The following is a 22975-nucleotide window of genomic DNA, read 5'->3' as shown; positions in this document are numbered from 1 at the left end:
GAGTATCAGAGAAGCAGCTTCCAGGAGATTTTAGCGAGGTCTGTTAGCATTTCAGGGAGAGAAACTCAAAGAGTTCCCTCCAACTCTACCTTTAGGAATTAAACACTCACAGGCTGGATAGAGAGGAAAAAGCCGGCTGGATCCATTTACCTGAAGAGAGCTCCAGCCGAGGTGTTGATCTTTTAAAACTTTGTTTCTGAAACTTAAACCAAGGTCAAACCTTCCGAGCACTGCACAGCATTCCAGAACCGTCAGCACCAATCAGTATTGAGTGTTAGCAAAGGCCCGGCAAATTAAAACAGATCATTGGCTTCCAGCCAAGTTCATCAAGATGTGTCATCACTGATCCCCCCATAGAATGTGCTGATCCAGAATACAAACAACTCCATGCAACCTGCCTTGCCTGAGGTCACAGGTCAACTCTCCGTTTACCAGCCACTCGAAGTGAAGGTGAAGTCCATCTTAAAGGTAAAGGCAAATTTTTGTCCATGTACAAAAATTGAAATAGCAGAATAACGGAAATTAAAAAGAAAAACAAGGGACAGACATGGATTAACAGAATAATCCTTACACCATTACCTGCACTATTATGTTCCTTGGTAAATGTGGACACAAAGTATTTGTTCAATGTCTCAGCCATTCTCCCTGCCTCCATGTCTAAATCCCCTTTATGGTCTCTAATCAGCCCCATCCCTTCTTTTACCAGCCTTACTATTTATATGCCTATTGAAGACTTTTTCTGAACACACTCTAGGAACTCTTACATCTCTCTGCCCTTTGCACCATTACTATCCCAGTCTGTATATGGATAATTAAAGTTCCCCATTACAACTATTCATAATTCTTGCTCCTCTCTGTAATCTCCTTGCAAATTTCCCTCTCCATCTTTCCCACACATTAGTGGCCTATAGACTACATAGAGCAATAATATAGACTGCATAATTGCACCATTATTGTTCCTTAGCTCTATCCGAATCGATTCCATTCTTGACCCCACTGGGACATCTCTTTCTCCAGTATTGAAATGCACTCCTCAATCAGTGTCTCCATCCCACCCCCTTTTCTTCCTTTCCTATCATTCCTGAACACCTTATACCCAGGAATATTTAACAGCCAGTCCTGACCTTCCTTGGAGCCAGGTCTCTCTTAGCATCACAATTATATTTCTACATGGCAATCTATGCCTGTAACTCCCCGATCTTATTTACTATATTACAATCCACCAAATCCCAAAGTGCAGAAGGAGGCCATTTGGCCCATCAAGTTTGCACCCATCCTCCGAAAGAGAACCCCACCTAGACCCACTCCACCCATTCTATCCCCACAACCCTGCGCATTGATCATGGCCCAATTCACCTGAGCTGCACGCCTTTGGACTATGGGAGGAAACCGGAGCAGCCGAAGGAAACCCATGCAGACACGGGAGAACGTCCCACACAGTCATCCAAGGCCGGAATCGAACCTGGGTCCCTGGTGTTGTGAAGCAGCAGTGCTCACTGTGTCTCTGTGCATTGACATACATGATTACTTTCTCCCTTACTCTGAGCCCGCTGAATGACTAAGTATTCCATGTTCGGCCATTCCTATTTAATATGGAACTACTCCCTTCTCCAGCACTGTTTAGTATTTTAACTTTAGGCACCTTATTCTTCTTTCCTATATGCTGGTGCCCATCCCTCTGAAAATGTAGTTTAAACCCTCCCAACCACATTAGTGAAAAATCCCAGAGGGGATGTTAAGGTCCTGTTTTTAGATGCATCTTGTCTCTTTTGAATTGCTGCTTTTAACCCCAGAGCTGGTAGAAATGTCCCGCATCTGAAGCCATCCCTCCTGCACGATATCTCTAGCCGTGCATTGACCCTCTCAATCTGCCTAGTCCCCCTAGCATGTGGCACTGGGAGTAATCCAGTGAACCTCCAAGTCCAACTTTTTAACTTCTTCCCTAACTCCTGGAAATCTGACCTTGGAACCTCAATACCTGCTGTCTGCGTGCTGTTGTTGGTGACATGTACCACATGATATGAATGACAGGAAGAGTGACCACCAGCAGGAGGTGGACTATACACACTCTCCCATCAATGCTGTTGAAGTTATAGCTTCAGCGAGCAGTACTGAGAGTGACAGTGAGCGTGCTGAAGAAACTGCGAGCTGCCCAGTGAATGTGTTCATTACGACCAGCAGACTGGGCTGTTTGAGGTCACCTCTCGAATGGGCCAGTTCGTGCCTGCTGGGGAGAAGGGACATTTTCCAGGAATTGACAGCTCATATCTTTATCTAGTTAATAGTATTGGTTGGTGGATGGGGGAGAGGGACAAATGATTCCTGTCCATGCAGTTAAACAATGTGAAATCTGACACAACATGCAATTAGCAGTAACACGCACAGCTGGGCAGACGCAAAATGAGCACAAGGGATTGGCAATTCAATATTTAACTCCAGTCGCTGGTGCAAAATGACAATTATCTGTCGCTGGAGATAACATGGGCATTATCAGAGGTTTTGTAAATTCAAACTTAATTTGCAGAAACATTAAGGGAACAGTTTGAAGCTGCAAATTACCATGTTCTTTTCCCTGGAAACTGGGACATTGGGAAAAACAATATCATTCTTGGAGTTACTGACTTCACCCGGCTGGGAAGAAATGATTGCAGGTAAATTTTCAAAGGTGTAAAAGGGATCAGGAAGTCTGGTTCCGCAGGTTTATCTGGAAACTTGTAATAGTCAAGGGAATCCCTGGCTTGTTACCGACCAAAATGGAGATGACACCAAACACATCCAGAGAGAGTTGGGAATGTTCGGAGATTAAGTCAGACCAGCAAAAGGAGTGCAAAAAAACCTCATCTCCCCAACCCCACCTCTGCAACCTGCCTCAGAAAACATCTCGAGTAGAGCAGTTCGAATTAGCAAGTGGGTGGCGGGCAGGATAAGGACTTGCAGCGTCTGTGGAGAGAGCTGTCAAGATAATATTCGTCAAACACTGGATGATGGTGCAGAGGAAGAACATCCTAAAAAGACAGCAAGTCAGAACAAAGAAAAAGAAGAAACACAGATGCGATTGTGAACAAAATACCAAGTGAGGGGCTGGGTTAGAGAGCAGAGGTGGCTCAATGGCTGAAAGTTTTATTCACTTGAAAGAATTGATGGATAACCAAAGAATTTAAATCAACTCAAAGAATATAAGAGACGTAGGAGTGCGTAAACAGGTGTCGCAGATTGAATTGAAGCATAAAACCCTGAGTGAATCAGGGGGTCAGGGTGTTGGGGGGTCAGGGTGTGGGGGGTCAGGGTGTGGGGGTCCAGGGTGTGGGGGGGGGGGCAGAGTGTGGGGGGTCAGGGAGTGGGAGTCAGAGTGGGGGGGTCAGAGTGTGGGGGGTCAGAGTGTGGGGGGGGGTCAGAGTGTGGGGGGTCAGGGTGTGGGGGGGTCAGGGTGTGGGGGGGTCAAGGTGTGGGGGGGTCAGAGTGTGGGGGGATCAGGGTGTGGGGGTGTCAAGGTGTGGGGGAGTCAGGGTGTGGGGCATCAGGGAATGGGGGTCAGAGTGGGGGGGTCAGAGTGTGGGGGGTCAGAGTGTGGGGGGTCAGGGAGTGGGGGTCAGAGTGGGGGGGTCAAAGTGTGGGGGGTCAGAGTGTGGGGGGTCAGAGTGTGGGGGGTCAGAGTGTGGGGGGGTCAAGGTGTGGGGGTGTCAGAGTGTGGGGGGATCAGGGTGTGGGGTTGTCAAGGTGTGGGGTGGTCAGGGTGTGGGGGGTCAGGGTGTGGGGGTCATGGTGTGGGGGGCTCAGGGTGTGGGGGGTCAGGGAGTGAGGGTGCCAGGGTGTGGAGGTCAGAGTGTGGGGGGCTCAGGGTGTGGGGGGGTCAGGGTGTGGGGGGGTAGAGTGTGGGGGGGGGGGGTCAGAGTGCAGGGGTCATGACGTGGGGGGTCAGAGTGTGGAGGTCAGGGCGTGGGTTTCAGGGTGTGGGGGGGTCAGGGTGTGGGGTGTCAGGGTGTGGGGGGGTCAGAGTGTGGGGGGGTCAGGGTCTGGGGGGGTCAGTGTGGGGGTCAGAGTGTGGAGGGGTCAGAGTGTGGGGGTCAGAGTGTGGGGGCCAGGGTGTGTGGGGGTCAGGGTGCGGTGGGTCAGAGTGGGGGTCAGAGTGTGGGGGTCAGAGTGTGGGGGTCAGGGTGTGGGGGGTCAGGGTGTGGGGAGGCAGAGTGTGGGAGGTCAGGGTTTGGGGGGGTCAGGATGTGGGGAGGCAGAGCTGCGGACCCAGTCTGCAGCCGCCCTTGTGGGGGGGGGGGATCCATTACCAGAGGGGTGGGCCTCCAGGACGGCCAGGCTTGCGATTCGGAGCCACCGATGGGCGGCCCGTGATATCTGGGTAGGGGCCTATGTTGCCGGGGCCGGCTTGCTGTGTGGGTCCGCCATGTTGCGCGGGGTGCAGTGCCCCATATCGGCAGCCGGAACTGCGTGGACCACTCCGGGGCCTTGCTAGACCCTTCAAAACGGAGACTCACTCTGTACTTTCTCCAGGAAAGTCCAGAGTGATTCGCGTTCGTTTTCCCGAATTTCTGCACTCCATGTTTTGAAGGGATTGACTGGCTGAGTCCTTTCTGCCCCTTTGTCACGGGTCCTCTATTCTGTCCTTTTGTCACAAGCTCTCTATGTCTGCCCCTTTGTCACAAGCTCTCTATGTCTGCCCCTTTGTCACAAGCTCTCTATGTCTGCCCCTTTGTCACAAGCTCTCTATGTCTGCCCCTTTGCCACGGGCTCTCTATTTTTTGATCTTTTACTGCTCCAGATTTTTCCAAGCTCAGCTCGTCAGGCTGCTTAAAGTTAGCTCACAGCACCACCCACAGGCAGGGTCAGTACTGCAGGTCAATTCTGTAATGAGTTCTTCATCAGTTGTTATTGCATCAGAAATATAATGTTAAAACCCACTCAGTACTTTTGAAATAAATTATTTTTCTCATTCTGTCTATCCACTGACCCTCCTGGCACTGTGTGATGGAAGTTTTTGCAAACTGATTGTAGATGCCAGCACCGTTCAGAGTGCAGGAAATGAGAGTCCTGACACACAGATCAGCGACAGAGTGATGAATGTTGAACATTTCGGGATCAGCGCAAATCAATCAAAATCAGCTTTGTGATGGGAAATTGGAGATCAGTGCTGGGGCCTCAATTATTCACAATCTACAGTCATGATTTGGATGAAGGGACCCACTGTTCTGTAGCCATATCAGCTGAGGGGACAGAGATGGATGAGATAGCAATTTGCAAGGAGGATGCAGTAATCTGCAAAGGCATAGAGGTGAGTTAACGCTGAGGTACAGAGGGATCTGGGTGTTCTTGTAGATGCTCACAAAAGGTTAGCAAGCAGATGCAGTAAGTAAATTGGAAGGCAAATGGAGTGCCGGTCGTTATTGCAAGAGGGATGGAATATAAAGTAGGGACCAGGGCAGCTCAGCCACACTTGGAGTCCTGTGTGTAGTTTTGGTCACCTCACTGGTCACCCATGTTAATACTGACATTGGAAGTAGTTCAGAGAAGGTTGAACCCTGGAATGAATGGGGTTGGCTTATGGAGAATGATTCAGCAAGTTGGGCCTGTAGTCGTTGGAGTTTAGAAGGATGAGAGATGGAGCGCGATTCAACGGATTTGAGTTCAGTCCACAGAGTGCCACATTTAATGGGGTGCTTCTCAGCACAGCACCGAGAAAACCCCATTATTCAACGGCGCTTTGCCGGAATGCCCCAGAGAGGCCACTCTTTAGGTCATTACCTGTCATGCAAGAAGACTACTAGCTGATTGGGTGCCATTTTTAAAGGCAGCCCCGATCTTTGAACTCCCCTCAGCGCCCCCACCATGGCTTCAGGATCCCACCACTTCAGCCAACTTACCTTTTGAATGAAAAAATGAAAATCGCTTATTGTCACGAGTAGGCTTCAATGAAGTTACTGTGAAAAGCCCCTAGTCGCCACATTCTGGCGCCTGTCCGGGGAGGCTGGTACGGGAATCGAACCGTGCTGCTGGCCTGCTTGGTCTGCTTTAAAAGCCAGCGATTTAGCTGAGTGAGCTAAACCAGCCCCTAGGGTCTGGGGTTTTCTGGGGTCCTCGACGCCCCCCCCGCCCCATCCCTTCTGGGCATGGTCTGACCCCTGGCATGGGTAACCTGGCTCCTGGGCAACTTGACACTAGCACCCTGGCACTGCCCTTGCCAACCTGGAAGTGGCAGTGCACCCAGGTGCCAGGGAAAGTGTCAGGATTCCACTCCACCCTGTCCCTGACCTCCTTCACCTTCACCTCCCCAGCGAGACTGCCCCAGGGGCCATCACGACTGGTTCACAACTTTGTGAACCAGGACCAAACGGTGCCCGGTGGAGGCCGCGCTGGCGAAGTCGCTGAATCCCGAACCACAGGTGAATTGTTTAGCACAGGGCCAAATCGCTGGCTTTGCCAGCAGACCAAGGCAGCCTAGCAGCACGGTTCAATTCCCGTACCAGCCTGCCCGAACAGGCGCCAGAATGTGGCGACTAGGGGCTTTTCACAGTAACTTAATTTGAAGCCTACTTGTCACAATAAGCGATTTTCATTTCATTTTTCATTTTCAATTGGGCTCATTTACATACGAGCATCTCGATCTCGCCCAGCGAGAGTGAGATCCAAGTTGCGAGGCCCCGGAAGATTCTGTTGAATCTCACGAGATATTCTGAGTGCTGCGAATCACTTGAGAAGCCTCTTGCGAAGTTCTATGGCCTCTTCCCAACACCAGGTCGAAAGTGACGAGGCCGCTGAATTGCACAATTGATACATTCCAATGAGTGAGGGCAAGTCCAAGGGACGGACAAACCATCTGTGGTTAACTAGAAAGATTAAAGATAATTTCAAATGTAAAGAAAAAGCAGGTCAGAAGATTAGGCACAGCATAAGGAACAGCAAAGTTTGACTCAAAGATTTAACAAGGAGGGAAAATTTTGAATATGAGAGAAAGCTATGAGAAATATATAAAGAGATCATGACAGTTTTTATCGATATTTAAAAGAGAAATGGGTTAACAAATTGGGCATGGCCCGAGAGAAAGTGAGTCTGGAGAATTGATAATGGAAAACAAGGAGATGGCCGATGAATTGAACAGGTATTTGCTATCAGTCTTCACCATAGAGGATACAAGTAACATCCTAGAAGCAACTATAAACCAGGAAATGGAAAGGAGGGAGGATCTCAGGAAATTTCAGTCACCAAATAAGTGGTACTGAGTAAATTGTTGGAGCTGCGGGCTGAAAAATGACCGAGTCCTGATGGATTTCATCCTAAGGACTACAAAGATGTGTCTAGTGAGATAGTTGATGCGTTGGTCATCAATGCCTCTGAGTCCCAGTCAGATGCCGAGCCTCTGGACAAAGTTATTCCAGGGCTGATGCAGATGCTAGTTCATGGCATAAAGATTCAGGAGGGGGTTGTGGTAGTATGACTAGGGGTATTACGGTACCTGGATGTGTGAGCTGCCATTGGTGCAGAGGACTCGCTTCCCATTGGCCCTGGTAAGTCATGTGCCTCTCAACCGATTGGCTGAGAGGTAGGTAGCTCCGCCTACGAGGCGGGATATAAGAACCCCTGCTTCCCGGCAGTCAGCCTTTCTTCTGTAAGTCTGCTGCCGGGTACACTTCTTGTGTATTAAAGCCTATCGTTCGGACTTCATCTGCGTTTCGTGTCCATTGATTGTGCATCAGGGGTGTCACTGACAATCCAGCGAGGGCACAGCTGATTGGAGGAGTCCCAACGTCTATGGTTGCAGGAGATGATGGCGACAATGCACGACAGCAGGTCTATGCACTGCCATTCATTTTAAACATTCATTTCTGGGATGTGGGCATTGCTGGTTAGGCCAGCATTTATTTCCTATCCCTATTTGCCCTTCAGAAGTTGGTGGTGAGTTGCCTTCTTGAACCGCTGCAATCCTTCTTGTGTGTTGACTGGGAGTGAGTGGCAAGAGAGCATTTAAAAGCAGCTCCCCCTTGTTAGCAGCGAGTTGCTGAGGCACGGGTCCAGTGAATCAGATAGCAAGACAGCCAGTAAAGGCGAGATTCTCGTGGAGGGTCACTTTTGGCACTAAGTGCTGTTAAACACAAGCCGTGATCTTGCCAACATGGCCGTTGGGAAACACTCCCAAATTTGCACTCAAAATGACACTTCGAAACATTTTCGTTCAATCGGACCCGACAGCTGCTAAGGATTCTGTATAATTCCACAGTGTGACTCCTGTGAACCATTTGCAGTTCCAGAATAGAGCTCAGGTAAATATTAAATTAACCTTAACGTGTTCCTGTACTGAGCTTTCTCAATGTGCCTGCTGCAGAATAGAGAGAACATCCTGCTCAATGGTAATCACCATCTCAAGTGTCAATCCGACATCGAGTTGTTGACTGATTTTGCTTCCTTGTGAAGTAGAAATTCAGTGTTGCCCACCTTCTTCTCTTGTATAATTTGCAAGATTTGTGCAGGAAATAAATTCTGATGACTCTATGACAGCATGTAAATCTTCAATTGCTGTGAACTCGAGACCAGTGTTAAGCCTCTAATTTGGATTATGTGTTCCACACGATGTTGAGTCCAGGCCTACCAGTGGATCAGTAAAAAGAGGGCCCATTTTAGATTGCCCCTCAGGTATTTGATGACATTTGTTGGGGGCACATTGACAGCTGTGCTCTGCTTCTGGTTTCAATCACCCATTGACACATGGGACGCAATGCTAAGTGGGCTGTTATGAAGGCATTTGCTCACACTTGTATGATTCGGTTTCCAACACTAAAGTTTGATTCTGCTATTCAGACAGCCGTGTGTGTGAAGAGTTTACAGTGCTGTGCCAAGTGGAGAGCTGAGTCTAATAAAGGTTAGCATTATAAGGGCAAATTAATTAGGGAGGAATATCTTTCAAAAAGATTAGCCATATGTTCGTTCAGATATCCTAGAAGGTTAAGTGGAGGATTCTGCCAGACTGCTTTTTAATCATCCATAAAAGAGCACTAGGGTACCCACCAGGGCAAACATCCATCACCCATCCGCTCTGCCAAGCCCCCTCAGGATCTCTCATTCGTTTCACAAAGATCATCTGCCATTCGTCTGAGCTCCATCGCGACCAGCCCAATGGGAAAGCTCAGAGGAGGGCAGCTTTGTGGTGAGCAGTTTGCCAACCTGAAAATGACCCATTTATCCTGACTCTCTTTCCTGTTAGTTAACCAATCCTTTCCGTTCGAATTCAGCCCCGACTCCCTGCACAAACTCTCCTCCATTCTGACCCACTGGGAATCAACCCCCCTGACCCAGCTCCGCACCTTCTCCACATTTGCCGCCCAGTAGTAGTACCCAAACCCCCTGCCTACCTTCCCCTCTGTAGCAGCACCTTTCTCACTCTGGCCACCTTCCCTCCCCATATAAACGAGGTAATCCTTCCCTCAACCTCCCTGAAAAAAGACTTTGGCAGGAAGATTGGTAGGCATTGAAAAATAAACAGAAATCGCGGCAACACGTTCATTTTAACCGCCTGCACCCGACCCGCCAGTGACAGAGGGAGACCATCCCACCTCGCCAGGTCGGCTTTCACTCTCCCTACCAAACTAGTGACGTTGTACCTGCGAAGCCTCCCAAAGGTGGATCCTGCTGGGATGGAGAGCGGCCTCTCCACCCTGTGCCCTGGCGTGGCGGGGGGACCTGTTGGGATGGAGAGCGGCCTCTCCACCCTGTGCCCTGGCGTGGCGGGGGGACCTGTTGGGATGGAGAGCGGCCTCTCCACCCTGTGCCCTGGCATGGCGAGGGGACCTTTTGGAATGGAGAGCGGCCGCTCCACCCTGTGCCCTGGCGTGGCGGGGGGACCTGTTGGGATGGAGAGCGGCCTCTCCACCCTGTGCCCTGGCATGGCGAGGGGACCTGTTGGGATGGAGAGCGGCCTCTCCACCCTGTGCCCTGGCGAGGGGACCTGTTGGGATGGAGAGCGGCCTCTCCACCCTGTGCCCTGGCGAGAGGACCTGTTGGAATGGAGAGCGGCTTCTCCACCCTGTGCCCTGGCGTGGCGAGGGGGACCTGTTGGGATGGAGAGCGGCCTCTCCACCCTGTGCCCTGGCGAGAGGACCTGTTGGAATGGAGAGCGGCTTCTCCACCCTGTGCCCTGGCGTGGCGAGGGGACCTGCTGGGATGGAGAGCGGCCTCTCCACCCTGTGCCCTGGCGAGGGGACCTGTTGGGATGGAGAGCGGCCTCTCCAACCTGTGCCCTGGCGAGGGGACCTGTTGGGATGGAGAGCGGCCTCTCCACCCTGTGCCCTGGCGTGGCGAGGGGGACCTGTTGGGATGGAGAGCGACCTCTCCACCCTGTGCCCTGGCGTGGCGAGGGGACCTGTTGGGATGGAGAGCGGCCTCTCCACCCTGTGCCCTGGCGTGGCGAGGGGGACCTGTTGGGATGCTTGACCCTTGAGAAGATTAAGTTCAAACTGAGGGGAACCTCGGAGGGGTTCTACAAGTCATGGGCACTATTTATTATGCACTTTCAAGAACTGGATAACATCGAACCTTAGTTGGGGGGTGATGGGTGGGAGGGTTGGGGGGGAGGAGGGGGGCTGTGTATATTACGGATGACTATGGGTAATCCCTGATTCCTTTTTGTCATTTGTTTATGTAAACATGCGGGCTGATGTTTGGGGGTTGGTGGGAGGATGGGATCGTTGTTATTGTTATGGGGATTGACATATCTGTTGCTGATTATTGTTTATTGTTGGTGGGTGTATTTTCGGGAGAAAATGTGAAAAAGGAGGAGAATAAAAATATTTTGAAAAAAGAAAATCCTCTCTGGTCGGAAAGGTAAATTCTGTGGATGCTGGAAAACATGAAAAAGAAACAGGAAATGCTGGAAATACTCAGTAATCAGACAGAATCTCTGGAAAAAAGAGTTTGTGTTTCCGTTGATGACCCTTTATCAGAAATGGGAAAAGTTAGAAGTATATTGGAGTCAAAATGAGCGAGTGGGACAAAACAAAATCCAAAGGGTGATATACCTTCAATTCACAGCGAGGCAGAGACAGCGAGTGAACAGTAGACTTTATTAGTCATGAACTTGCCTAGCCAGAGTCAGTAGTACAGGTGAATGCCGCGCACAAGAAGCCGGCCTATATATGGCCCCGGTGTGGGTGGAGCCAGAGGCGGAGCCATACCAGGGTTACAGTAATGTACCTGGAAGCAGTTCATATCACCACTTTCAGGTCACAGGTCACAGGTTATGATATCATGCATGCATTATGGTGAATACATTCACCACATTCAACTCCTGTTAAAAAAATCAAGTCCAGGGGGGTGACGTGGGGTCATTACATATTCAGTCTATCTGGAGGCCGAATCGTTCTCTTCGTCCTCCGCAGCTCTGGCGGTGCGGCGGGCACAGTTGTCGCAGGTGGTGACTCCAGGAGCGTTGTGTCTGGAGCTTGAGCCTCAATCCGGGGTGTCGGAGACGGTTGGGGTGTGGGTGGGGGGTGATGCGTGGCGGCACTGTCAGCGTGGGACAATACAGGAAACCCGGGGGGGGGGGGGGGGGGGGGGGTGTAGGCGGGGGGATGTAGGCGGGGGGGGGGTGCGTTGGCGGGGGATCCAGCTGGCGCCAGGTCCCGTAGGGAGACCGTATCTTGCCGTCCGTCCTGGTGAGCGATGTAAGCATACTGGGGGTTAGCATGGAGCAGCTGGACCCTCTCGATCAGGGGGTCGGTCTTATGGCTCCTCATGTGCCTCCAGAGAAGGACTGGTCCCGGAGTTTTCAGCCAAGATGGAAGCGAGACCCCGGAGATGGACTTCCTGGGGAAGATAAACAAACGATCGTGAGGGATCTCGTTCGTGGCCGTGCAGAGGATCGATCTGATGGAGTGGAGGACGTCAGGAAGGACCTCCTGCCAGCGGGGGATTGGGAGACTTCTAGACCTAAGGGCCAGAAGGACGGCCATCCATACCGTCGTCCTTCTCCCTCTCCACCTGCCCGTTTCCCTGCGGGTTATAGCTCGTAGTCCTGCTCAAGATGATGCCTTTGTTGAGCAGGTACTGACGCAGCTCATCGCTCATGAACGATGTGCCCCGGTCGCTGTGGACGTAGGCAGGGAAACCGAACAGCGTGAAGATGGCTGTGCAGTGCCTTTATTACGGTGGCTGAGGTCATGTCGGGGCAGGGGACAGCGAAGGGGAAGCGGGAGTACTCGTCGATGACGCTGAGAAAGTATATATTCCGGTTGGTGGAGGGGAGGGGCCCTTTGGAGTCAATGCTTAGGCGCTCAAAGGGCTGGGAGGCCTTTACCAGGTGGGCCTTGTCTGGCCGGTAGAAGTGCGGTTTGCACTCCGCGCAGACTTGGCAGTCCCTGGTCATGGCCTTGACCTCCTCGGTGGAGAAGGGCAGATTGCGGGCCTTAATGAAGTGGGTAAGCCGGGTGACCCCCGGGTGGCAGAGGTCATTGTGGATAGCCCGAAGCCGGTCATCTTGCGCGCTGGCGCATGAGCCGCGGGACAGGGCATCTGGGGCTCGTTGAGCTTCCCAGGACGATTCTTGATATCGTAATTGTAGGTGGAGAGTTCGATCCTCCACCTCAAGAATTTATCATTTTTTATTTTGTCCCGCTGTGCATTGTCGAACATGAAGGCTACCGATCGTTCGTCGGTGACGAGGGTGAACCTCCTACTGGCTAGGTAGTGCCTCCAGTGCTGCACGGCTTCCACTATGGCTTGTGCTTCCTTCTCGACCGAGGGGTGTCGAATTTCGGACGTGTGGAGGGTCCTAGAGAAAAATGCTACTGGCCTGACAGCCTGGTTGAGTGTGACGGCCAGTGCGACGTCTGACACGTTGCTCTCTACCTGAAAAGGGATAAACTCATCCACCGCGTGCATTGTGGCCGTGGTGATATCAGCCTTGATGCGGCTGAAGGCCGCGCGGGCCTCATCCGTCAGGGGAAAAGTGGTTGTTTGAATAAGTGGGCGGGCTTTGTCCGTATAGTTGGGGACCCACTGGGCATAGTAGGAGAACAGCCCCAAACATTTGGGGCCTTGAGGCTGTGGGGAGGGGGGGAGTTCTGTGAAGGGGCGCATACGGTCGGGGTCGGGCCTAGGACTCCGTTCTCTACAACATAGCCGAGAATGGCTAGTCGGGTAGTACGGAAGACGCATTTTTCTTTGTTGTATGTGAGATTGAGGGGTGGGCGGCCTGGAGGAACCGCTGGAGGTTGACATCATGGTCCTGCTGGTCATGGCCGCAGATGGTCACATTGTCCAAGTATGGGTATGTAGCCCGCAAACCGTACTGGTCCACCATTCGGTCCATCGTTCTCTGAAAGACCGAGACTCCATTCATGACGCCGAAGGGGACCCTGAGGAAGTGGAAGAGCAGCTGGCTGCCTCGAAAGCAGTGTAGTGGCGCTCTTCCGGGCGGATTGGGAGCTGGTGGTAGGCCAACTTCAGATCGACCGTGGAGAACACACGGTACTGCGCGATCTGGTTGACCATCTCCGCTATGCGGGGAAGGGGGTACGCATCGAGTTGCATGAATCGGTTAATTATCTGGCTGTAGTCCACAACCATCCGATTCTTTTCCCCGGTTCGGACGACAACCACTTGCGCTCTCCAGGGGCTGTTGCTGGCCCCGCTGATCCCTTCACTCAACAGTCGCTGGACCTCCGGCTTGATAAACGTCATGTCCAGCGGTGATGGGCTTTCAGTTAGCAGTGAGGCTCGCAAAGAGTGAAGGTGGGGAGACCTTTAGGGTCGCGAGGCTGCACACCGTGAGGGAGGGCAAGGGTCCACCGAACTGTAGGGTCAGGCTTCAGTGATTACATTGAAAGTCCAATCCGAGCAGTAGGGGGGCGCAGAGGGTGGGGGAGGACGTCAAGCTTAAAACGAGCATGCTCTGCGCCGTGCATCGCGGGATTGGCGATACAGTACCCCCGGATATGAACCGAATGGGACCCGGAGGCAAGGGAGATTGTTTGGGAGGCTGGGTAGGTGTGGAGGGAGGAGCACCTTACAGTGTCGGGGTGGACAAAGCTCTCAGTGCTCCCGGAGTCTAAAAGACAAGGAGTCCCGTGCCCATTGACCCTGATGACCATCATGGAGTTCTTCAGCTGTTTTGGCTGCGCTGGTCAAGGGTGACTGCGCCCAGCTGCGGGTCATCTGTGTGGTCAGTGGAGTCACAAGATGGCGGCCCCCATGAGTCGCACGTGTTTGGCTGGGGCGAAGATGGCGACCAAGATGGCTCTTTCCCCCAGTAGCCGTGATGCCTGTTTCCCGATTTTAATTGCCACAAGTGAACCTCGCCTTCAGCAATTCCTCCTGGCGGAGGTGGAGCCTCGCTAGAGGCCCGGAGAATACCAACAATAATGAACCAACAGCTTTGACTGTACAATTTTCACGGCCACGCTGGCGTGTGGTGGAGAATGCATTCACCCCACTGTTGAGGCATTGGAGCTTTGGATGCCCAGCGCCAGCCTCAATTTTCGACTCATGCAAGATTCTCTGCTCAAGTGTGTTTCGCAATTCCGGCGTTGCGGGACGGAGAATCCCGCTTATTGCGTCTGGATGTATTTAACACAGACTAATAAGTTTACATGACTTTGAACTATATCAGTGGTTTGTTTATTCGTCACAGCTTCAGTTCCCGTGATCCTTGCTGGGATCCTGCTGTACATTTTCAGACTGCTAGTTAGGGCTCCTTTGCTTTCTCTCTTGGACCATTCTCTGTTCACAATAAGGCCACTCCGTATTTCTGGTTGCAGTAGCGATCTGATTTGTCACCTGATCCATTGCTTTGTCACTTGGAGTTCGTACCTGATACGATCTTGGTTTTGAGCATAATGCTGATGATTTCTGCTGGATTCCATGCTCCATCACATGGGCGATGCACTCAAACTTTCTGACCAATATACAGGTTGGTTACTTTGTTACCCGCATGCAGGTCATGGGCATCTTTCATCTTATCTCGTTCAAGGCGAGACATACTCCTGAGAGTACTGATGAATAGTGAGTGGGAAGGGGTTGTCTGCTTTTGTCTAATGAATAGCAGATCTGCATTACTTCCACAGTTCAAACAGTTTTGTGTAGGCTGTTGAATGATGATCCGTGCAGCAGAGTTAGGTAATCTTCACCAGTTAAGCAAATTGTGGTCTGTGCTCCACATCATTGTCCTGATGGTACCATAACAACACATCTTTGCAAGCCAGTAGGCCTGCGTTCACTGGACCCTTATCAAATAGCCAGGGTGACCAGGGTTGCTGCAGTGACACGTAACTGTAGTGGATCCTCAGAATGGAATCTCTGAGCGATTGTAAGTGGTGAATTTGTCATTGCTTTGTCGAATTATCAGTTGCCTATTTTGTAGATACAGACATTTCAGTGTGCAAAGTGGGAGAATGTTTGTATCTGCACTAGTATCCGGTTCTGATGACCCTGCATCTAGGGGTTAAAATCTGGGCCATGGCAAAGGATTCTGTTGGCATGACTTTAGATTAAAGAGAAGAGAAATGTAACAGAGGCTTGGAAAGGGGTTTTGGCCGGTTAGCAAATCAGCGGAAATAGGACAAGATGAGCTTGAAGAGGGCATGAAGGGAGTTAGGAGAGAAATGAGAGAAAGATGTAAGTTCCAGGTCAGGGCAGGGGACATGTTAGAGGAAGGTTGTCCGGGTAAACTAGCAGAAGGGATAGGACTGACAGAGGATGCTGGTCAGATGGTCTCAATTATAATGACAAAGAAGTCCGTGAACTTTCTGTACTTGTTGTTTGAGGTGAGGACGGAGTGGGGTGGGTGGGGGGTGGGCTAAGATGGTTTACAGCGGAAAGAAGAAACTGGAGATTATCTTTACATTCTGCGATGATCCTTGAATAGTTGTAGTCTTGAAAGATGACAAGACCCAATACTGCTCCTCAGTTCCGACCATACCTGGCAATGAATGCGCATCACTATAAGCCATGAATGAAGGGAAGAACTCCATTAGATTTTGAATCACTTGCCAGAAAAGTCAGTGTTATTATATATTTATTTCAAGAAGACCCTTACGGACTGGAATTGTTAACTCTGTTCCTCTCTCCACACATACAGCCAGACCTGCCGCGTTTTTCCGGCATATTCTGTTTTTATTTTATATGTAGCCAATTTAGATAACAAACATGATACGAATTTAATTTAAATGATTCACCAAAGCTGAATTGACATGAAGCAGCAATGGAAATCTGAGCCAGTTTGTATCTTTGAATGACAACATTTGAAGAAAATTCAAATCAGTTCCACAGACAAAGCATTTAAAACTGACTCCCATCACTCAGCTCTGATGAATTATTCCAAAGAAAATGCTATTATTTCACGTTCGTTCACATTGTAAATTTGATTTTTTGATTTTGAGTTGCCCTGATTTTGATTTCAAGTACATTCTTGTCAAACATATTTGTTGACAAATTGATTTGTCTGCGTTCTCCGCTCCCCTCTGTGTGACATCTTTTGTTTCATTATATCTCAATCAGTTCTATTCAATCCCACATTTGTTTTTTTTTACTTTCCCTATTAAGGGAGAATTTAGTGTGGCCAATCCACCTATCCTGCACATTTTTGGGTTATGGGAGTGAGACCCACAGAAATGGGGAGAATGTGCAAACTCCACACAGACAGTGACCCGGAGCCGGGATTGAACCCGGGTCCTCGGCGCCGTCAGGCAGCAGCGCTAATCATTGCTCCGCCGTGCCGCCCTTATTCCCACATTTGTTTGATTTCCTTTCCTCGCCATTTTTTGACACCTAAGAAATCATCATAGAATTTACAGTGCAGAAGGAGGCCATTCAGCCCATCGAGTCCGTACCGGCCCCCGGAAAGAGCACCTCACCCAAGGTCAACATCTCCACCCTATCCTCATAACCCAGTAACCCCACCCAACACTAAGGGCAATTTTGGACACTAAGGGCAATTTTCATGGCCAATCCACCTAACCTGCACATCTTTGGACTGCGGGAGGAAACCGGAGCACCCGGAGGAAACCCACGCACACACAGGGAAGATGTTCAGACTCCACACAGACAGTGACCCAAGCGGGAATCGAACCTCGGACCCTGGAGCTGTGGAGCAATTGTGCTATCCACAATGCTACCGTGCTGCCCAAATGTAATATTGTAAAAGCTGCAGTCGTAGCCTTGCAGAGAGGGGACATGAAGGCCCTCCATCCCAAACTCATTCCCCACCCATTCCCACTCTCAGCTCAGCTTTCATATTCCTCTTTATTTTACAGGTTGTCCGTCAGGATCATTTAAACCAAACCAAGGGGAGGATTCCTGTTTGAGCTGTCCGTTCAACAGCAGGACCACATCGGAAGGTGCCACTACCTGTGTCTGCAGGAATCGATACTTTCGGACTGACACCGACCCACTGGATATGCCATGCACCAGTAAGTTTGCCAGCGTTTCCTCATGTGGTGCTGACTTATGGATAGAGGCAGACATGGAGAGACAGAAAAGAAAGACATAATGGTTACAGCAGAAGAAGAAGGCCACTCAGCTTGTTGTGTCTGCTGGCTCTCTGGAAGAGCAATTCACCTAGTCCCACTCCCCTTCCTTTTCCACACAGCCCTGCAAATTGTTTGTGCTGAGATAATGATTTAATTCTCTTTTGAAAGTCACAATTGAATCTGCCTCCATCACACACTCGGGCAGTCCAATCCAGATCCAAACCACTCACTACGCAAAAACATTTCTCTTCCCGTCACTGTTACACCTTTTGCCAATTAACTTAAGTCAATGTCCTCTGGATCCTTATTCTCTGATCAATAGGAACAGTTTATCTCTATGTCCGGACCCCTAATGATTTTGACCGCTATCAAACCGAGAGACAAATGGACAAATTGAGTGACAGACACAGGCAGAAATGGAGAGAGAGGCAGAGGAGCAGGGATTAAGGTAGCCACAGGGACAGATTCATGTCCCAGTGCATTCTCATTGTAATGACCTATTTCCAGATGCCACAAAGCGGTTTCAGTTCCACTGGGTTAAGAAGAAAGACATTAAATTATATCCAACCATTTACAACCTGAGAATGGTTGAAAGTGTGTAACAGCCAATGAAGTACTTATAAAATATCATCACTGTTGTGATTTTGTGTTTCTGAGTAAAACAGCAATCAATTTGTGCACAGAAAGCTCCCATAAACAGCAATATGATAATGGCCGGTAGTTTGTTTGCTTTTAGAGCAATATTGACCAGGGTACCGAGGATAACTCCCCTGATCTTCAGAATAGTGCTATGGGGTCTTTTCCATCTACCTGTGAGGAAACTCGGGATCATGGTTTCATGTCTCATTCCAAAGATGTTAAAGGAAAATTTGGAAGAAAAGTTTGGCTCCAAGCAGAACTAAGCAGCTTAGATATTTCATGATGTGAAAGACGTTTTGTGCAAGTTGTGGATTCCAGAAAGTTGAAACCAACTCACGTTTGTGCACATTTCCACTGGCACTCCGAGTTCAGGCTGCTCACCAAACCTATTCCGAGATTAAGAGCAAAGTAGTTAGGACTGGAAATCTAAGATAAAATCAGGAAGTGCTGGAAATATTCAGCAGATCTGGCAGCATCTTTGGAGAAAGAAATGGAGTTAACATTTCAAGTTGAAAATTACTCTTCAGAACATTTTTTATTTATGTTTTTGTACCCCTGGCATTGTTCCAGTCCTGGCCTTAATATTAGCTCAACCGTAAACTGAGGCATGTGTTTGGACTCAGCTTTAGGATTACGTAGCATTTGGGCCAGCTACAGGTTAACATTAGGAGTATTGTTCAGATTATTGTCAGTGTTAGCGTTTGGTTTATGTTTGTTGTTAAGATTAGGTTTGGTTTAAGGCTAGGGTTTGTTAAGATTTGGGCTAGGGTTTGGTTAGAGTTAGGGTTAGGATGACCCTCAGCCGAGATCAGCCAATGCAATTTAACTTGTATCGTTTAGCACCATTCTGTATGTCACCACATCTAACACAACTCACCAGAAAACCAATGAAATCCAGTGAATGTCTGGCACCAGGTCTTTGTCCGCTGGTGTAGAGATCTACCATGCGGATTTAGTGACACTTGCGAACACTAAAACTCAGTCGAAATTTGAGTTAACACTTCTCAGGTGCAAATAAGAATCGTTTTATTTGTCTCTATTGATTACAATTGAGAATCATTTAAATCTTATTCTCTAATAAGTCCAGCTAGCAAAAGGACTCAAAGAGAAGCAATTTGTAGACAATATAACTTTCAAATAATACAGAAATTATTTTCTTGCTTACGGCAAAACTTCTTGCATTTACTTTGAGAGTTAGATTTGGCAAGTGAAAATATGAAAGTTAAAGACAGCGAATAGCTCAGATCAAATAATTTAGAATTATCCAGATAAAAATGGCCATACGATTTATCACGGTTATACTAAATCATATCTGCCTTTAGCCATCTAACTACATCTCTATGTAATCCTAATTGGTTTGCGTTAGAATCAAATAAGTTTGATTTGATGGTTAGCTGTCTGTCTTTAATTTTCCAAATTAACTTGAAATGTTTCATTAATGAATTCTTATATGTGTTCTCAAATGCGATTTGGTGCCGTTATCGCAAGCGGCTTGAACTGGATTTTGCTGACTTGATTGTTAGGACAATGGCTCCTTTAGGTTACTGTACCGTTGCTATACTGTTGTCATGGAGCTGCCCTGTCCTAGGACTGCTTAGTGTCATATTATCTTGCAAATGTGTTTGTTAGCTGAATAAGAATGCTGTTTTAATCTAGAATGAATTATGCTGTGTTCTGTTGAAGCTATGTTTTGAAATGAATTATGCTGCATATATGTTTTGAAATGACCTGAGGTTATGAGTGAGTTTTAAAATGGGTATTTAATAGATTAGGGGCTTAATGCTAAAAGGTTCCGACCAGAGGCTCAGACGAACACAAACACCCAAACCTGGGCCCGTTGGTGCCTCAGCGACATGTGTTGGGCCCGGCGCCGTCACTGCACGGGTCCCTGGGCGATGGGATGCGTGACCCTGAGCCGGTGGTCATACTGACCATATCCAGACCCGGAGGATGGAACGTGAGGGGTGGGAGGAATGTAGTCCGGGGAGGCACTCAAGATGGATGTTTCCCTGGTGCAGGCCCCCCCCCCCCCAAAAGAAGCGTCACTCCTTTAAGGACACACACACGCCACATGTCATGGTGCAATATACACTAACCACCCACAATGAAGGGAGAGTGATGGCCCTGCCCCTTGATGTTACACCCTGTCCCGGAAGAATAATAAAACAAAAAAATAAAAATAAAAGAGAACATGAGCTGTCGCAGCTCGGGGGGCTTTGGGGCCCAGTGTGGGCGGGAACCCCAAGGCCTTGTTCCACCTTTGACCCCGGAGGCATTAATTTATAGCATGCCGGGTGGCTGCGGCAGCATCTTGACCCCTGGGTCACTGGAAGTTGGTGGCAAGGAGGACCCCTCCCTACTCTGCTCAATCTTCAATGCCGGGTACCTCCATTCTGCTTCCAGAACTCTTTCCAGATGTATCGGGTGATCTGGTATCTGGTGTGCAGCGGGGGTCTAAGCCGCCCCCTCCCTTTGACCCAGAACCCCGAGAGGAACCCGTCCGTCATCGATCATTGGGATGGGATCGGGGCAGAGTCAGGGGTTGTTGCTTAGTTGGCATTTGCCGGAGGACAGCTGCTCGATGGTGGGCACTGGGGACGAATTAGAGTCCATCTGCAGTGAGGCAGTGAACTCCCTCAGTCCCCCCACTGAGTCTCCCTTCAACCCCACAGGGAACCCCGGCTCTTCTGTAAAACTAGCTGCGGTCACTGGGACAGAGTCCAGCGAGCCCTCGACCACTGGTCTGAGCCGGCGCTGCTTGTCTGGTCTGCCCACGCCTACATAAAGGGGCGCTGGACATCGGCTGGAATGAGCAGCAGTGGCCGAATGGCTTCCTCGCCGGCCTCCTGAGGGAGTGGAGGGGAACACGTTACCCTGCTCCTTCCTAGCACTGACGATAAAGGTAGTGTTATATTTCTGACACGACGGTGACCATAGCCAGCCTCAACATCAACGGCAGCAGAGAAGCACTGCACAGGTTCCAGAACTTCTTGGTCCTTCGGGACAGGAAGTATGCGGCGTGCTTCCTGCAAGAAACCCACACTGCTCTGGCAGATGAAGCCACATGATTCTTGGAGCAGTGAGGGGGGCGGCAGGAGGCGGTGATCTACATGAGTCACCTGGCATCCCATTCTGGCAAGGTAGCTATCTTGTTGGCCCCGTGGTTTCAGCTGGTGATCTTGGGGGTTGATGCACTATCAATTACGATGAGACGAGTGTAGAGAGTAATCGATGCTTTATTACACAGAGATGTGGGGGCTCCTACAGCTGCTGGCGAAATGGCTGCTGTTCGGTGAGCACACACATTTATACTCCGCCTACTGGGCGGAGCCAGCAGGCAGGGATCTACCCCCGTACCTGTAGTACAGGGGCCTTACCATAATACCAATATATACAATATAATACAACAGTGGTGACTACCACAGGGATCAAGGAGCCTGTACCATGCCGATTGCTGCGCCTAACGGTCCGCGAGGGAGGTGCAGTCCTTCACTTTGTAAACATTTACGCTCCGCTAGCTGGCTTCCCCTCCTTGAAGCTGTGGTGGGAGGTGGGCAAGGTTCATGTCTATGTCTTCCAACAGGAGTATGCGAGGGGTTTGGTAAAAAAATGCAGAAATCCAGGGGTGAGGATTTGGAGAAGGAAGCGCTCGACCTGGAGTCACTTTTTAGGCAGCCCGATGGGAACCTGGCCGTGAGGCTGGCGTATGAAAAGAAGAAGGGCGAGCTGAGGGACCAGCAACTCATCGGGGGTCCCTAGGGCAGCACGGTGGCGCAGTGGGTTAGCACTGCGGCTTCATGGCGCCGAGGTCCCAGGTTCGATCCCGGCTCTGGGACACTGTCGGTGTGGAGTTTGCACGGGCTAACTGTGGAGTTCTTCAGGGCATTTTGGGATGGCCTGTAGAGCGATTACGCAGGGGTCCTGGATGGAAGTATCGCGACCGGGAAGGTTCCCCTTTCGTGGCATAGGGCTGTTATTGCCCAGCTGCCCATGATGGGGCAGCTCTGCCTGCTTAAAAACTGCTGTGTGGTCTCCATCCTCAGTACAGATTACAAAATATTCACCAGGGCAATGTCTTCCTGCTTTGGCATTGTGCTAGAGCACATGATTTAACCTGACCGGTCCTACACGATCCCAGGCCGGACCATCCACGATAACATCTACCTGGTCCGGAACCTTCTCACAACCAGGAGAAGACATGGTGGAACACGAATACTCAGTCAGAACTCTCCTGGTATTTGGGTTCAGGATACTCTTCGTCGTCCGGATCCGACTTCTGTACACTACCGCTGTCGGGATCCTCCTGTTAATCCCTGTCTGTCCCTTGTTTTTTTTCCCTGTTAATTTGTTATTCTGCGATTTCAATTTTTATACCTGAACAATTAATGGGACCTATACTTTTCAGATGAGCTGCACTATCCAGCAGGATGTACTGTTGGACTAGAGAGTGAGGAGATCTCTCATTGTGGGGACTGTAGTCTCATCATAATCATGGTGCCGGCCGTTTGTTTCCGTGACGATGGCCAAAGTTCATGGGCAGGACGCGAAAGCCATTGGCCGGAGTCTGTGGGAGAATGATGATGTCTTGCCTTGAGGACCGAGCGATGCTCTTCTCATCCTCAGCGCTATGTCTGACTCCTGCCTGACAGGGAGCTGATGCCTCCAGCCAATGGACAGGCTTATCATGGAGTCTTGGGACGCTGGATGAGCTCTCATCTGCTACAGCCGGGGGGGGGGGGGGGGGGGGGGGGGGGCTGGGGCCAGGGGCGCTAGTGATTTTCTCCAACTTACATCCGAGATGGGTCAGCCTCCCTCTACATGTCATTCCACGGCCTCATCGCTGGAGAAGAATGGCTGCATCGACGGAGGTGAGCGGG

General features: G+C 50.1%; 1 protein-coding gene across 2 annotated transcripts in view; it reads left to right on the top strand.

Annotated features, from left to right (window-relative positions):
• Positions 1 to 22975, top strand: part of LOC119979364 (ephrin type-B receptor 2) — a 715489-nt gene that overhangs the window by 531018 nt on the left and 161496 nt on the right. For both annotated transcript variants that reach the window (XM_038821482.1, XM_038821481.1), the window contains exon 4: positions 17244 to 17399. In XM_038821482.1, coding sequence (XP_038677410.1) covers positions 17244 to 17399 — 156 coding nt within the window. The remainder of the gene's footprint in view (positions 1 to 17243; positions 17400 to 22975) is intronic.

This window comes from Scyliorhinus canicula, chromosome 16 (assembly GCF_902713615.1).
Source record: "Scyliorhinus canicula chromosome 16, sScyCan1.1, whole genome shotgun sequence".
NCBI classification, from domain to species: domain Eukaryota; kingdom Metazoa; phylum Chordata; class Chondrichthyes; order Carcharhiniformes; family Scyliorhinidae; genus Scyliorhinus; species Scyliorhinus canicula.
Note: the sequence above shows the minus strand (reverse complement) of the source record. Positions and strands in the feature narration are given on the sequence as shown.